The sequence below is a fragment of the Trematomus bernacchii genome, unplaced genomic scaffold (assembly GCF_902827165.1).
Source record: "Trematomus bernacchii unplaced genomic scaffold, fTreBer1.1, whole genome shotgun sequence".
NCBI lineage: Eukaryota > Metazoa > Chordata > Actinopteri > Perciformes > Nototheniidae > Trematomus > Trematomus bernacchii.
Window position 1 is genome coordinate 1414846 of NW_022987685.1, and position 16342 is coordinate 1431187.

At 39.4% G+C, this 16342-nt stretch overlaps 3 protein-coding genes across 3 annotated transcripts in view; 2 read left to right on the forward strand and 1 right to left on the reverse strand.

Moving 5' to 3' along the window:
• Positions 1–3236, forward strand: part of ppp2r5b (protein phosphatase 2, regulatory subunit B', beta) — a 37199-nt gene extending 33963 nt beyond the window's left edge. Inside the window, exon 13 of the mRNA XM_034136760.1 lies at positions 750–3236. Within this exon, the coding sequence (XP_033992651.1) occupies positions 750–984 (235 nt within the window). The 3' untranslated portion in view covers positions 985–3236. The remainder of the gene's footprint in view (positions 1–749) is intronic.
• A 4041-nt stretch (positions 3237–7277) lies between these two features.
• LOC117487954 (glycoprotein hormone beta-5-like) lies at positions 7278–8675 on the forward strand. Its single transcript, XM_034136747.1, has 2 exons — positions 7278–7478; positions 8433–8675. The coding sequence occupies exons 1-2, from the start codon at positions 7278–7280 to the stop codon at positions 8619–8621; spliced, it is 390 nt and encodes a 129-aa protein (XP_033992638.1). The 3' UTR covers positions 8622–8675.
• Positions 8676–10697: 2022 nt separating this feature from the next.
• gpha2 (glycoprotein hormone subunit alpha 2) lies at positions 10698–12508 on the reverse strand (the record flags this gene model as incomplete). Its single annotated transcript, XM_034136544.1, has 4 exons — positions 10698–10976; positions 11067–11251; positions 11444–11576; positions 12389–12508. Coding segments are annotated over 4 exons (543 nt in total), but the record flags the coding sequence as incomplete, so codon positions are not given.
• Positions 12509–16342: the final 3834 nt, after the last annotated feature.

Below are 16342 nucleotides of genomic sequence, written 5' to 3' on the forward strand. Positions count from 1 at the left end.
CAGTGCGGAGTCGGTGTCATGGCCTGGTTAACTGCATCATAGAGACGGGCACAAGATACCTTTATCCTGGTTCTGTTTAAAAATGAATACGCTTACTAACAGCTGTAAAGGTTATTTATTGAGATGTCTTTTGTATTTAAGCTGTTCAGATACCATTTGTATTCACTTTTCCTATATTTGACAGACTTCTACCTAAATTGCACTTTTTATAAGACCCTTATATATTAACCCATCAATTGCCACAGCTGTTTCAATAGATGTTGTCAAGGCTGCATCTATTGTCTTCATTTAAAGGATGTTATTCAGCCAGCGGTTTTTATTTTGCTCCTGGGGAATTACTTAAGTATATTGAAACATGCTTCATTTAAATAACTTAACTTACTTTTTTAAGTTCCCATGTATTCATCAATTGCTTACAGTCTTTATTTCCTTGCAACTAAAATGAGATTATTATCTGACATGGTTGTTATTAGATTATATACTGCATGTCTGCCTTATTTGTGAAAACCAGATACATTTTGATATTTTTTCCACATGTTTTGTCTTTTAAGATTGAAATGAAGTGCACATAGACTTTGCAGTAGGTGGTCTGTATAGTACAATTATAATAAAGGACATTTAAGAGGAAAGTGTGAAGGTTTCTCCAACACAGAGCAACATATCTCCAGGGGTTTCAGATATGCGGCTTCTCCACCTTTTCTTTCTCTTCATCCTTTTCCTTTCCTCTTCTTCCCCCCCTGCCTCTCCAGAGAGATGAAGAGGGAGCGGGAGCGTGCCGATCTCTGGCGGGGTCTGGAGGAGCACCAGGACCGCCGGATGCAGATGCTCACAGAGGCCGCCAGGAACCAGCGAAACCTCCAGGAGCGAGGCGAGAGAGGGGACCCGCCGAGCCCCTCGTCCCCGCAGACGGCTCACTCCGACCAGCCCGAGCCCAAGCCCAGCGGGGCCTCCTCTTCCTCTGGAGCCGGGGAGAGCGCCACCTAGGTGCTGCTCCACGGAGAATGGATAGCACGGGGTTAGGGGACAGGGAGACGACACAAGGTTGATGGTGAAAAGTGTTGGGAGAGAAAAGGTACAAAACAAATCCACAGCTCTTTTTATCTTGTATCATGGAGGGCGTGGCTTTTTGTGAAAAAGCGCACAAGCTCAGTGATCCGAGGTAAAGGCTGCACCTTTCTTTTCTGACAGAGTTGTGTGAAAGTGGTTCACTTTTTGCTGTACACACATCATGTCGCAGATCAGAAGATGAATATTGCCCAAAAGTGCAGACTGTCATTTTAATCAGCGGCTGGTTCCTAACTGCAGGTCAGTATCCAAACATTGGTAGCTGGCCTGCTTAAAATCAGCCTCAAAATAAGAGATGAAATTTCTCTTTTGGTGCAACACTTACCAAGTTTAACGTGTCTAACTTGTCTTGATATTTAACCAACCGAGTCTGTACTGTGGCCGCGTATTTATCTTTTGCTCAGAGATGCTTATTTCATGCGTGGACAGCACAATACATCAATAAAACAAAGGAAGCAATTTCACACAAATGTCCCGAAACTGTTGCTGCACAGACCAGAAACACACAGAAACACACACATAGTCGCAGGTACATATTTACTGTAAATATGAGTAGACAGAGCAGAGAGAAAATGTATCAAACAAAAAAAATGCATCAAATTATTTCATCCCGTTTTTGTTCCACACACCCCCAAACAAACACACACACACACACACATACACACACAGCTGGTTCTGCCGGGTTGGTCGGACCTAAAGTCTCTGATGAAGATGATGATGATGATATAAAGTACAATACTGTTCCTTCTTCTTACTTGTTACTCTACTACTACTACTCTACTCTAAGTACTACTGATGATGATGATGATGATGATGATGATAATGTTTTTATATATATACATATGTCTCTGGATATTTCTGTAGTGTATTATGGGAGAAACACTAGTGTAGCAGATACCATAGAGGGGAAGGCCGGCTGGAATTCTGGGTTCACACGTTGGCTGTACGCGGCCATCATGGTGAGTGCTGGAATTCAGCCGAGTTCCCCTTTAACAGACCTTAAAGAGTAGGGGGATGAACTGGACTGGTGGTGGCTGTTTTTCTTTTACTTTGAAAATCGGGATGTTTGTGGTGCGGCGGGCTTAATTTAAAAGGGGTATCTCGTAACAAATCCAAAAACATTCCATATTTAGAGATAATTTTGCGCTAGGCTGCCAAGTGGAGCTTTCTTGTAAACAAAGTTGTTTTTAAATCCAGTGTTGCTCAACAAAACACATATACCAAATGTGATGACCTCCTTATAAAACACTTGATTTTTAGATATTTGAACTCTTTAATTGTTTACATCCATGTTTACCTGCTAGCATTTTTCTTCTTCCCTGTTTTAGCAGCACACTGCTAACTTTCTTTGCACATTTTCGCACACAAACAATGGAATAGCATGAAACTGGTAGCATGATGGGAATCACATTGCCCCTTGTGCGTAATAGAAACATAACAGGCCCGCTTAATCAAAACAAAAACTCCACAGGGTACCTTTTATTTCAAATTTGCAGCACACAATTGTCTTTTTTTGTTTACAATGTACTAATTTGCTTCCATACTTATCGCAAAGTTGAAGTTTTTAACCCCCCAATTTCTAACCAAAAATGTATCCATGCATAATAGCAAACCCCACCCCACACAGAGGTTACCGGGGTACAAATGAAGCGCACCACAAGTGTTTCAGACTAAAAAGAAAAACACACATCCAGTTTGATTTCCGAGCCGGAGCGTCTGTTCCTTTAGGCAGAGACCTGACGCTGCTAGGTGGCGACTTGGTGTGAACCGAGAAAAATCAGTTGATTCTTGTCTGATCATGATGAAAAAGTGACGCGGTGAATAGAAAGGGGAAAAAAAAACTGGAAAAAAAATATTTTAGCAATATTTTCATTCTTTCAGGATAATCTGTGTTTTTTAGGGGGTTAAACAGGAAGTGGGTGTCACTCTCAAATGTTTACCCCCCACTCTTGTTTTTACTCCTGTTGCGTCCTTGATATTCACATTGTCTTAAAGGTACTTTCTGTGTACATTTATTTAAAGAATCTTTGCTTTGTAATTACGTTGTTAATTTCTCTTTGTTTTTGTATGATCTTGTTCATTTTGTGGAATTCTGATACTGATGCTATTTATTTTCTATTTGATCAGGAAATGTAACCTTATTTGAAGATGATGGTCAGGTTGTGTGTGTGTGTGTGTGTGTGTGTGTGTGTGTGTGTGTGTGTGTGTGTGTGTGTGTGTGTGTGTGTGTGTGTGTGTGCGCGTGTGCGTGTGCGTGTGCGTGTGCGTGTGCGTGTGCGTGGTGAGTGAATCAGTGAGCAGGAGACGAGTGTAGACAGAGCGATCGAGAACGAGAGAAAAACTGTTCTCTCTTTTTCTCTCTCTCTCCTTCTCTCCTTCCTGAGGGACAGGGTTTGAATCTGAATGTATCGTGAAACAAATCGATTGATTGTTTTTTTGACGCTTGAGACGCAGAGCTACCTGTCGGCTGCTTCGTAACCAAACATTCAAAAACCCTTCAAACCAGCAGTTTTTTTTTTAAAACTCACATCCAATCATGCCTGAGTCAACACGGTTTTGAAATCCACTTGGCAAGTTTTATTGAGCTGTACACGACTGATTTAGCATTTAAAGCAATTTTCCAGGTTTTTTCTGAACACTTTAAGTCTGAGTTTGGCCAACTGTGTTCCTTTCAGGCTGCAATCACCTATTCTTCCATTGCTTTGTTGAAAAAAACAAAAAACGTATTGCTTTCAAATGTTAAAACTGCTGCTTTGCATATAATTTCAAGTCTAACACATTTGGCAGCCATATTTTCAAATGTGTGCATGAAAGTTAATTTGGTGAACTTGGATTCACTAATTTGACACTAAAATGGTTAATGGCATATCATGCAATTAAGAGTTCCAGAAAAAGCTTGAAATTGGAACCGGAATTATAATTAATTCACATGTACTATTTGTTCCCAACCATCTGGCTTGTGACCCATTCAAACAAACAAAACTCCTAGGCCTGTTTGTGGACAGAGATCAACCAAAGAGTGTTTTTTTTTTTCATGTTTTTTTCAGAAGCCTTGAGAGGTCCCCCTTATTAAAATTCATAAGTCTTGGGCAAAAAGAAAATCAAGTGTTTGTTCCAATTGAGTGCTCAACTTCAACATTTCAAATTAGCTTTAATTTAAGGAACATCCCAAAATTAAATGATTTATTGAAGGACCCAAAACTTAGGAACATAAGCCTATTTCTGTCCTGTTTCTGCACATGACGTGTTCCATGGCCTTCACAGAAAATACAATGCTGCATTAGGTGAAACAGCAGCCTGCACCTGCAAACATCACCAAGGCCCCCTTTTGTAGGATTTCAAACGTTGTTTTGATTCAGGCAAAAAAAAAACACAACTGAAAAGAGACAAAACTTGACCTCACTGTCATAAAACTCAGCTTACTTTATGATTTTAGTTTTGGCTAGCTTCCTCACAAACCCTCTTGATTGTTATTGTCAGTCGGTCAGCTGACTCGGGGAAAACGGAACCCCACGCTCCCGCTCTTCTACAATCCTCACTCATATCAAACAACAGTCATATTCCTACTGTACTTCTAGAAACCTGCCGTAAATTCTAGAACCGCTCCAGAAATGGAAAGTATGAGAAGAGAGCTCGGGTATCGCCGCACAGACATCGGACGCTGGTTTCATTCTCTGTCACATATCCCCTCTGAGGCCGAATTGAAACAAAATGTTTTAAATCAAAGGGGAGGTGTGAACGGATTCAATGAAAGCAGCCGGTATACTGTAGATTAAAAAAAAAAACAGGAGGAGAAAGACAGAGGAGAGAAAAGACGTAGAGTTAGACACGATAGAATGGCAATAAGTCAGAGCAACAGTAACAGAATGAGAATATAATGTTACCGAAACCTACAACTGCATTACGTAGCAACTTCACTGAATTTCTAGATTTGCACTGTCTGCCCAATGGTCTGTGTTTGTTGTGTTGAAGAAAAACCTTAGAGAAGATGATTAAGTCAATGCAGAAGAAGATGTATATTTTGGGGACCAACAAAGCGGTGGGGGGGTTGAATGTAGAGAGGCTTACTACTGTACGTATTACAGGGGGGTGTAGAATGGAGAAAAAAAACTATGTGCTAAAAATGAAACTTCACTTTGAGAAAACACTCTGGGAGTCTGCTGTTTTTTGTGTCACCTCTTTGTCTCTTAAATAACATTCATGAATTGCTATTGGATAATATGAATTCCACTTCCTTAAATGTATGTTTTGATCAACAGGTACAATGTGCATTAAGAACTTTTTTTTGCCTCTTTTAGCATGTTTTTATAAACCCACTGTAGACTATCTGCCTAGCATCAAACAACAGGTAAAGTTAACACTTAGCTACTGGAATAGCTTAATAGCCATATATTTCCCTCCGGAGTGGGTGGAGACCAAAACAGAGCTAAAAGGAGAGATTGCTAATGTAGCTTTCTGCCTGCTGAATATGTACATTATCAACTGTTGACTAATGTACGAATCTTACCAACTTTATAAGCTGAATATCTGTAAAAACCAGTTTTCCAGGAGACCATTGATTTCCATTGATTTCCATTTTGGGTCAGAATCTATTAGTAGACTTTAAACTTAGTTGAGTTGTGTTATTTGTGCCACAGTTAACATCAAATCTGCCAAATAGCTGTTGCATGAAGAGCTACCTGACATATGGAAGAGTGAATGGAAGTCAATGGCTGTCTAACTGCAGAAAAAACATGCCCAAAAGTCTAAAGCAACATGGTTTGCAAAATGTTGAAAAACTGTCATGTTAAGTATATATATTTTTTTTATGGGGCTTACACATGCAAAATTGTATTGTATGCAACTTTGAGAAGATGTCCATGTGACAGAAGTGGAGACAATTAGTCAAATTAGTTCATATTATCTGGTTTAAACCCTTAACTTTGGAGTTGACAGGAGTTTTTAAAGTCCTAGCCTTTTGGTCTAATTACATGGTGTCAAAAGTTTGAAATCACCCGGTAAGAGTTTAAAAAGTCCCGTCCTTTGTACCCATGTCACTAATCCTTTGTCACAGTAAGTGTCAGGTTGAGTTCTGAAAGTCCTCACATCACTGAGCGTAGCCCAAAGTTGGAACTGCTCACAGTCACACAGAGAGATACAGGCTGAGGTTAAGAAAACATAGACAAGCATCAGGATTTTCCAGGGAGTCTCCATTATTTCTGGCTTGGGGTCTCTAATGGTATTTCATTGTAATTGCTATGATGTCAGAGTGTCCGTCCGCCCTAATGGCCTTCTAAAAACAACAACAAGGACAGATTGGTTCCATTCACTGCTTGTTGTCCGGACAGAGAGACACCGCAGTCCAGCAGCTCCATTCTCTGCAAGATCTCCAGCTGAAAAGGTGAGAAGTGTTTTTTTCTTCATTCAATAAGTAATGTAGGGGTTCATTCATGTTTTAATAATTCATTCAAGAGTCTTAAAAACTGCTGAAAGGACAGAAAGTGTACATAATGATGTTACCAGGCTATGTTACACAGTGCACTTTTCGTAGCCTATGTGGAGTCATTGTACTCACAGTGGGGTGTCTCATTGCCTATAAAAGTATCCACATCATGCAGAAAGTATTTTTATTTCAGTGTAATATTTCTTCATTCAAGTCGGGCAGTCTACAGTCTGGCTGAGTTGAGTTGATTCCAGTCGGTTTACAGCGCACTTTAAGTGGTTTGCTTGAAGAGTAATTAAGCAGATGTCTCCAGTAGTATTAAAGAAATGATTGAAACAAGAAAAGAAAACTACTTTTTATGTGTTAAGTAACTACACTCCCGATTTGTCATTTGTAGTATAATTAGAAATGTTTTACTCTATTTTTAGTTTGGATAAAAATGGGTATTACATTTTTAGTATAGGTCACTAGTACCATTGACTACAGTTAGCATAACAAACACTAGAGGGAGTTGAGAGTCATACTGAATGTCAAAACATTGCTCTGAAATTCAGCTTTGTGGATCATCTTTCTTTATAGATGTACAATATTGGCTGTAACACCTCCAGCAATTCATAATTTTTTCATTTAAGAGGCCAAACTGAATATTTTAGTCTGTTAATATGACAACATAAATGTCATACCTTGAACTGGTGCATGACGTCACCTGTAGCTGGGCAAAATATTGATATATGATAAAGTTACTTTGTTTTTTTTGAATTTTTTTCTTTCTCCAATCATCATCCCCAGCATGTATCTCCATCCCCTGTCCGTCTTTTTCCTCGTCCTCGTTGTTGCCGTGGCCTCAGAGGTGTGCGTTGCCGTGACGACACCGCTTCATGGCTTCCGAGGTTGCGCCGTGAGAGAGTTCTCGTTCGTGGCCCAGAAGCCGGGCTGCAAGGGGCTGCGTATCACCACAGATGCCTGCTGGGGGCGCTGTCAAACCTGGGAGGTAACATTTACACACACACACACACACACACACACACACACACACACACACACACACACACACACACACACACACATATAAAAAGTGAGAGAACAAAAGTCACATTAAACCAAAGTCTTTTTCCGCTGCTATTGTTGAAAGATTCCATAATACTGGAATCTTAAGAAATCTAATGACTCAACCCAAACCATAAGAAGGCCCATGACTAATTCTCGTCTATGACCCATATGTCATTGTCGTAAGAAGTATTAAAATCCCTCCGGGCAGTTAGGGAGGGTACTGAACCTTTTATGAACTTGTTCTCTTTTGCAGGGATTCAAATGTAACCTCTGAGTTCATTTAAAAAACGATCTTAGGGGAACTCAGTCCGATTCAAAGTCATTAGAGGAGAAAGAGCTCTGAATCAGCAACAACAGTCACATGGCAAAGGTCAATATTAGAGTTTAAAATCATGATGTAAGTTGACTTACTTTTCCAGGACATTCAACAGCATTTCATTGTCCTCCTCAGCAGAGGGAGGCTCCTGATGATAAGAAATCTTAACTCCAGTCATTATGTATATACTCACAAAAGGATTCAAAGATTATACTGAAAAAGATAATATTCCTAAAAGCTGTTAACATGGCTATTGGAATTTAATATGCCATTAATATTCCTGTTTACATGCAGCTGTGCATACTCAAATGATCATAAATCCCATCCAAAGAAATTCACCCATATCTCAAAACCTGTTTAAGTCTTTTGTGACCTTTAAAGTAGGAGTGTTTGTCCAATGATGTGGTCTTTCCTTTGTACATGTATCTGTAGCCTAGCCTTTTTAATCTGTTGGTCAGATTTGGTTGACATCTCAGAAACATGTTGCATTTACTGACATTATTAGTGCATGGGAAAGTAATGTCTAGTAAAACAGTTGATGGAGAGCAAAGTAGCCACCTGTGTGTGTGAACCCTGTAGAAACCTATACTGGATCCTCCCTACATCCACCGTCACCACCGAGTGTGTACGTACAATCGGACCCGCCAGATGACGGCCCGCCTGCCGGGGTGCCAGCCCAACGTCTCCCCCCTCTACCATTACCCCATGGCTCTGCACTGCCACTGCGCCATCTGCTCCACGCAGGACGCAGAGTGTGAGACATTCTGAGGGGCAGGATGCTGCGTCAGCTAACCATGTTATCAACAGTTTTACTCAAATGAATGAACCTGAATAAAATTATGAAAATAAGACATTGTAAAAAGTGTGATTCTTGACACCTAAAAGTGTGTCTTTCTGTATACGATGTGTATGTTTACGATTATATGTCTGTATTTAAGAAAGAAGAAAATACCAGAGAAAGCATTATATCTCAAAATATCAGTTTTTAGATTTTGATGTAAGCAAAATTGGAGGTTAAAAATAATGTATTAAAGGTGGGGTATGTAATTTATTTCAGAAACACTTTTTGTTATATTCCATGGAATGCTCTTAATATCCCGATAGCAATGAATATATTAAATGCTTTGACAATAAATACATAAAAAAATGTAATCTGTGGAAGCCGTAGTACTGTAAAAAGCACGACCAATCATTTGAGCCGGCCCGGCTAAAGTAACTGGATGGCCTACCTGCCTGTCAGCCTTCCATCTGTGCACAAACTTATCTCGTGCCCTCATTGGTCATGTGCACGTTCGTGTGTGTTGGAGGAGGGGCTCTGTAAGGAAGTGGCAGATTTTTTCCGGTTGTGTATTTTCAAATTCTAGCGATCTCGAGCCGGTTTCTCCAAAATTACCTACCCCACCTTTAACGGGGATGGAGAAGGGCGGGAATATTTTGGGAAAACTACATTTTCTGTTACATATACGGGAATCTTCGAGTCTATTAGAAATAATGTTGATCCCTTAATCCCCTAAATACACTATGATGTTTGTTAAATAAAAGTAAAAAAATAAGTAAGTTTTAAGGCCATATCTTTCAATATCTTCATTATTTAAATTGATATTGTTTAATCACCAGGGAACTCATTTATGTCTTATTAGATGATGGACACAAGTGCATATGTGTGTGTAAAGTGAGAATGAAAATCAAATGTCCACAACAATTACTTAACAGTTGCACATTAGAAATGGATTGAAATACTTTTTCAATTTTTTCAATTATTTAATTTGATATTGTACTCACATATTTCTATGTTAATCAGGTTAATGTGTTTACTTGAAACTGAAACAGACACAAATACATTGTACACACAAACTGGGATAGGGGTCAACTGGGGACCACTGTCATTGTGGGGACTCTCCTCCATTGTGGGGACAAAATCCAAGTCCCCACAAAGTATAACCTTTAATGTGAGGCCCAAGACTTGGCTTAAGGACAGGGTCAAGGTTGGGGACCATGAAGTTGCCATGATTACGGTAAGGGTTAGTCACCAGGGAATGAATGCAAGTCAATGTGATGTCTCATTCATTTATGGAAAAATGTGTGAAAGTTAGAAGAAAAATCTAATGTCCACAATATGACTTTACTGTTGCAGAATAGACATTTATTGAATTACAATTTCATTGCAAACTATACAGTGCATTATTTTCATTAAATTGACATTTCCAACATTCTTTAGTTTCATTAATACATATTATTTACAAAATGTCCTTTAGTTTCAAATTCATAAATATAAATAAATGTGTACATTCTTTGGTCTCTTTGGTCTGTGTTTAGTGGTTATTGCAATGGGTGAAACTATTTGTTTATATAACCTTTATGCAGATGGCTTGACTGTCTTAACTGTAATGTAAAGCTGTTATTCATTTTTGGCCTATTTGAACATGTTAAATAAGGTGAAGGCAGTCTTTTTAGGGGTTTGATTGGTTATAATCCTGGAGTGACAGAATGGTTTATATCGCCTTTAAACACAAATGTGCATCAATCAAGTTTTCTTGAAAAACCTCCCTTACATCACATTGTACACATCACACAAAAACACGCAAACACACACTCACACAAATCTTTTAGACTTTTAAAAATGTGAATTTCTCATTTAAATCTTAATGTTCTTGGGGAATAATCGTGAGCAGGGGTTACTCTGCCTATACTTAAATGTAGTCAAACATTTTTGATGACATGGGAGATCTGCATAGACCCTTCATCTTTTGGCTATTTTCCATCCACCTTCTTTTTATTCTTTCAGAACACGAATGAAGGAAATTAATTAATTAATTTACAGTAATTTAGTTGATTATTTTTCACTTAAATAGTTTAAAGGGCATTTTCTTCAACATTCAAAATACTTAGAGTAGAGATAGGAAAATGATGGTTTATCCCTGAAACACCTGTATTTCAATCATTTTTAAGTTTCTACGGCTTAACTGACTAAATTAGTTTTTGGTCCTATGGTACACTGCAGCATATTGTCTTGATGTCTCAGTAGCGGGACTTGCGGCACATGTCGCATCGACACGCCTTTGCGGTCAGGATCTCTATTTCTTCATGGTGACGACCTCGAGGGCAGTCCAGGCGAACTTTGACCTGAGGTGGGAAAAGCCAGACATTAAAAATGTGCCAAAATGTAGAGTTACTGACATTGCCTTTGTTTTGTTTTGGAAGGTAGTTTTTTACCTTAGCGTCCTTGCTGATGGTGCAGCATCGTGAGGCGGAGGTGATGTTGTGGGTGAAGTTGGAGGCCACCAGCACTGAGTATCTGGAGGGGAAGGCGCTGGACTCACAGTAGCCCACACAGGCGTAGACCAGGTGGGTGCCTTTACACGTGCCGCGGCGGTCACTGCGGATAGTCACGTTGAAGGCTGGAGAGAGGAGAAAGGGTGGAGGGAATCAAGCACTGTGTACGTGTGTGGGACTGTAAGTAATATAGCAACACTGTTATATTTATTGCAATAAACTGGTATAAGCCGCAGAGTTGGAGTTAAAAAAAAACTCAAGGAAAATGTGCAAATAAATGTATGCGGTTTTGGCTTGAAAGGCAGTGGGTTACTTACGATGTAGGTGACACCCTGGGGTGAGGCCATCGTAGCTCCAACCAATGGGAGAGAAGAACAGCAGCAGTGACATCACTGGAAGGACCAGCATGCAGAAATGTGAAGTTGTGCACAGCGACATCTGGACGGCAGCCTGGAGGACCCAAACAAAAAAGCAAAGTATGTACGGTAAGACCTTAGGATTTATAGAAAATCTGACATTTAATGGTCTTTAAGAGGTTTTCAAGCAAAACAAATATTTTTTTCCAATCTCAGCAAGAGTTGATCCTCTTTAGACTTTTACTACAAACAAACTGAACAAGAACACCAGTTTTGTTTTTTAAATGAAATGAAACTGTAGCATGGGAAAAGGTAGGACTTAGGAGCGAATCTGAATCATGATGTGGACACACAAATCATTTTTCACTTTAGTTAAAATTGTGAGTTTAGTTAATCCTGTTTAATGAGTTGAATAAACGAAAGGAGCCGCAGCTTTCTCAAACCCTGAGTTCCCTCAACCTGAGGTGATCTTCTCCTGCTGAACTTTCCCCTCAAATCAAAGCCCAGAGCCCCCTCCCTTATCTACCAGGGTGATTTCCCACCCTGCTCGTCTGCCTGCCGGTGTGTCACAGCTAATGTGAATAAAAACAATACAGAGTTCATCTTTTGTGTCAGCCTCACTTCACAGCTACCTGCTGACACACGTATACGTACACAGCTCACACTGACTGACTCGTGCAAACGTACACATAGCTGCACACACGGCAGCGGTAGCATAATCACAATACAAAGCTTTCTTTAAAATAGAGTAAGGCATCAGTCTTTTCCCTGTTAACCCACATAAGCATGAATGGGAACATGTATGTGTGCATATATGCTCACACCCCCCTCACACACACACACACACACTCCAACACGTGTGTAAACAATAAAGTCATGTTTTCCTGAGAATTTGGTGATCCTGACCCTTGCCCTGTAAAATGGCAGCTCTTTCCAGCCCCACTTCCCACCGACGGGAGGAATTGCCTCCGTGGTGATGGTGGAAGGACCCCTGGGGACGCCATTAACGCCGGTGGCACGGGCAAATTAACGGGTCAGGACTGTGTGTGTGAGCTCATTAACCCCGTGTCAGCTGGAGAGGCAGGGGAAATGCTCCGCTTTTTCCTCTTATGTGGGGTTTCCACGCCTGAAGGGTAGGTTTGTCTTTGAGGAAAGTGGGTTGTAATATAGACCAAGATCACCAAAACAGCCCAAAGAATGAATACTCTTAGATCCTTAAAGATATTGTAAACACACTACCAAAAACATTGTCAAAATCATGTTCTCAGTGCTGCCTTTAAAGATCATTTTAAAGGTGTGAATAGAAGGAATTAATGACACAAAAAAACTCTTCCTTAAGCTTTCTTAAAACGCCCTTCAGAACTGTAAAGGCAGCAAAATGCTACAAGGATCTAGATTTGGATATTACAGATATTAGGAAAGTTAAAGGAGAAATAGGACTTCTTAATTCTCTTCAATGTACATTACAGTATTTGAACACCTCAGTTCATGTAAGGTGCAGACCCAAAAGCTGCAGGTGACATTTTTATTTTGAATACTATAAATAGCTGATATAGATACATGAGTGGAGTCAGCTTTTTCTGCCAAGTCAAGTGCCTGAAACCCCTTCTATATAAACTGGACACTGAACAATGCCAATAGGATGTAGTTCAATACAGTTTTATTTTTTTAAGTAAGAAAAATCCCCATGCATGTTCTCTGCTAAGTTAAAATGGTCACAAAGAATACTGTCTAGTAATAGCACAGACTAAAAGGAGACACACAGTATAATCCATTTTCTTTACAAAATATCTTTATAGTCCAGCATCTAGATAAAAACAATACTGGGTTTTACAAAAACACCTATTGTCATGACAGTAGAAGACAGCTGAGTAGTCAGTAGTTTCATAATAAAACCCTCTAAACACAGCAAAACTTATGCTAATTTTAAAAATAATGAAATAAGCTTTACTTGGGCAATATAAAAATGTGCATGAATGCAGTGGAACTGTTATTATTATTATTAACTTACAGGGAAGAGTTCTGCAGAATAAGAATGGACCCCCCTTCCATGTTCAATTCAAATAACAAAAAAAAGATTACAATCTATAAGAAAGCAACTATTTCAAGACAGAAACAGATGATTTAAAGGTCTATTCCACCAACATGATGCATTCAATTTCATTCCAGGTGTAAAAAGCAGCTCAGTGTTTCTTACCTGGAGATGTGGAGCAGAGTTTAGCTTCTGGAGTGCAGGTGAGTCGACTGACAGGTGTGTGTGTCTGCTCGCCTCATGCAGGGATATAAGTACCACAGGTAAGAGTGAAGGCACTTATAGCTGTGGACACACCCACAATTAGAGCTGACAGTGTGTTAATGTTTTCCCTTCTTTTCTACAAGTCCCTCTCTCTCAACCTGCACGCAAAAAGTGAAATGATTACAAAAAATGATTAAAATTGCCTTCTTTTCTTTAACGTCTTCCTCTTGGTGTGTGTAAGCGTCTTTCTCTCTGTCCCTGCACCCTCCCCCTCTGATTTCAACCTTTAGGGGGACCACGGCTGTGACACAGAGGAAAACTAGATAGGTTTTCCATCAACGCACCACCACAATAGTGAGAACACACACAGCTTTACCACACACACACATGCACAGAGACGCACAGGCTACGCACAGGCTACGCACAGGCTACGCAAAATCACACAAACAATTATCTTCTCGGCCTGATTGATGCTAATAAATAAAGTGAGTGGGAGACCTCACACACACACACACACTGCCTGGGTTTTCCATTTGTGGCTGCAGGAGGAAGGGCAGAGTCGGGTCAGAAGATATTGTTGCTTTGGGTCAACTCTGTGTGGCACATGATGGGTAAAATGTGGAGGAGGGAGCCAGCTTAGCAACCGCACTGTCCGAACTACAGCGGGTTATTCCTTTATTAAACTTTGATTATTTGTTGGGCAGTTTCTGGACACTTCGGTGACATGTCACAAAGGTCACTGACGTTCCAATCGGACCACAGATGACATTAAAATGTCCCAAAATGAGTGTCTTTTGTGCCCTTGTGGTTAAAGTGGCTTTCAGGGTGAGGAAACAGATGTAATACTTACTGGAAGAGCAAAGGATCTGAATCTCCCGAGGTTACGTCTTTGGTTTTTCAATGAGTTTTTCCACGTCTCCCGGGAGAATTTGGGCTGGGTTGGGAATTGTTGCCAGTGCGGGTCTATAACGCCCACGGAGATACGACACCCACTGATATTGGGCCATAAATATAATAATATATTTGACAGATTTTGATTTACTGCGAGGAGAATTGATTTAAGAAGTCAAAGACCAAAATCACAGTCACAAAACAGTCACTGCCGCGTCACATTTTCTTTCAGCGTAATACTTTGGTTGGTTCCCAGATGCAGTTTATTATATTGCAGTAATAATAGTTGTTTTATTGTATGTTTTTAGCTTTAGCAAGAGCTCCACATCTGTCTTGTATTGTGAATCAGACTCGGGACAGCTGGAGGCGATTCTTCCAGAAATACAAACTGTAGACGTTTGTTATGACCTTTAAACAACTCTCCAAACAGTTCCAAGAAAAACTAACCGTTAATATGTAATTCATCCAGGAAACAAAAGGATCTGATTGATTCTTTTTGAGTGTTTTACTCATGGCAAAGAACAGGATCTACATTTAAGTCCTAAAACATGAAAGATCTCAAAAGAAACACTTGTTGTACATTCCAATAATGAGAATAAGGTATATCACCACACTAGAACCAATTTGAGTATATCTGCTTTAAATGAATGTTGATTTAATGTGCTGGCAGAACTTTTCACAAAACACAGCCAAAATTCAATCCAACTTTTACCTACAAAGACGTATTATCAACAAAATTCAATAAAATAACAACACAAACATGAATTTCTTCCATTAAATGAACCATAAAAACACATTTCTATTTATATTCAATCTAAAATACACACTGCTGCTGTATAAACTCACTCGACTATCAAATGTGTATTAATGTTCAGCTGAAAAACTAATCCAAATTGTACTGGCGTTTGTTTCCTAAAAAACTACAATCACTAGCTGTAATAGATGATTAGCCTTCTTTTCTTTTTTTAAATGAAGCCATATATTTGGGACTTTTTTTCTTTGTAAAGATATATGTTTAGATATATGATATTAGTAGAAAAGAATTGCTGTAGGCCAACTGCCACAGATAGTATAGGGATATAAACTAACATATTTTTTTATTTGACACTAGAATAATACAGAATAACTCCAGCCCTATTCTTAAAACCTTCCTTTTACAATACATTAAAAAATAAAGTTTGTCAGCTTCTTGTTTGTCAAATGTCCTTATTAGTTGTTTTTTTATCATATTGAATTATTCTCACCCTGTTTTTGGTAAAGATCTTATGTCCAAACTGCATTTTAGTCTTCTTGCGTCATCAATAACACATGTTTATGTCACCAGTTAGTGTCTAATGACGTTTATGTGCCGTCTCACCATCGTTTTGTCTCATTTTTAGTTAACCAAATGAACAACATGGACAAAAATGTTACTAAATACCATTTTGTCCGTTAATGATTTAGTGTAGATGGTGATGCTTTGGCTCCCAGCGCTTCACACTGACTCACATCCTCACACATACACACTTTTCTAAGGAAAACACAATTATCATCTTATGGCCCCTCCATCCCAAAACACCGTTATGTCAATGGAAAACGGAATGTGTGACATCATCACCTAAACCCCCCACCTACACACACACACGTATGTACACACACTAAACTAGTAAATTAGTGTGTTGACTGTGAGCTGCAGTGTGTTTCTTCTGATTCCATGCCAACCAGAGAGAGAGAGAGAGAGAGAGAGAGAAAGA

Coding starts and splice junctions, on each gene's coding strand:
- LOC117487954 (XM_034136747.1), top strand. CDS start 7,278: ATGTATCTCCATCCCCTGTCCGTCTTTTTCCTCGTCCTCGTTGTTGCC. Junction 7,479..8,432: donor GGCGCTGTCAAACCTGGGAG/GTAACATTTACA, acceptor TGAACCCTGTAG/AAACCTATACTGGATCCTCC.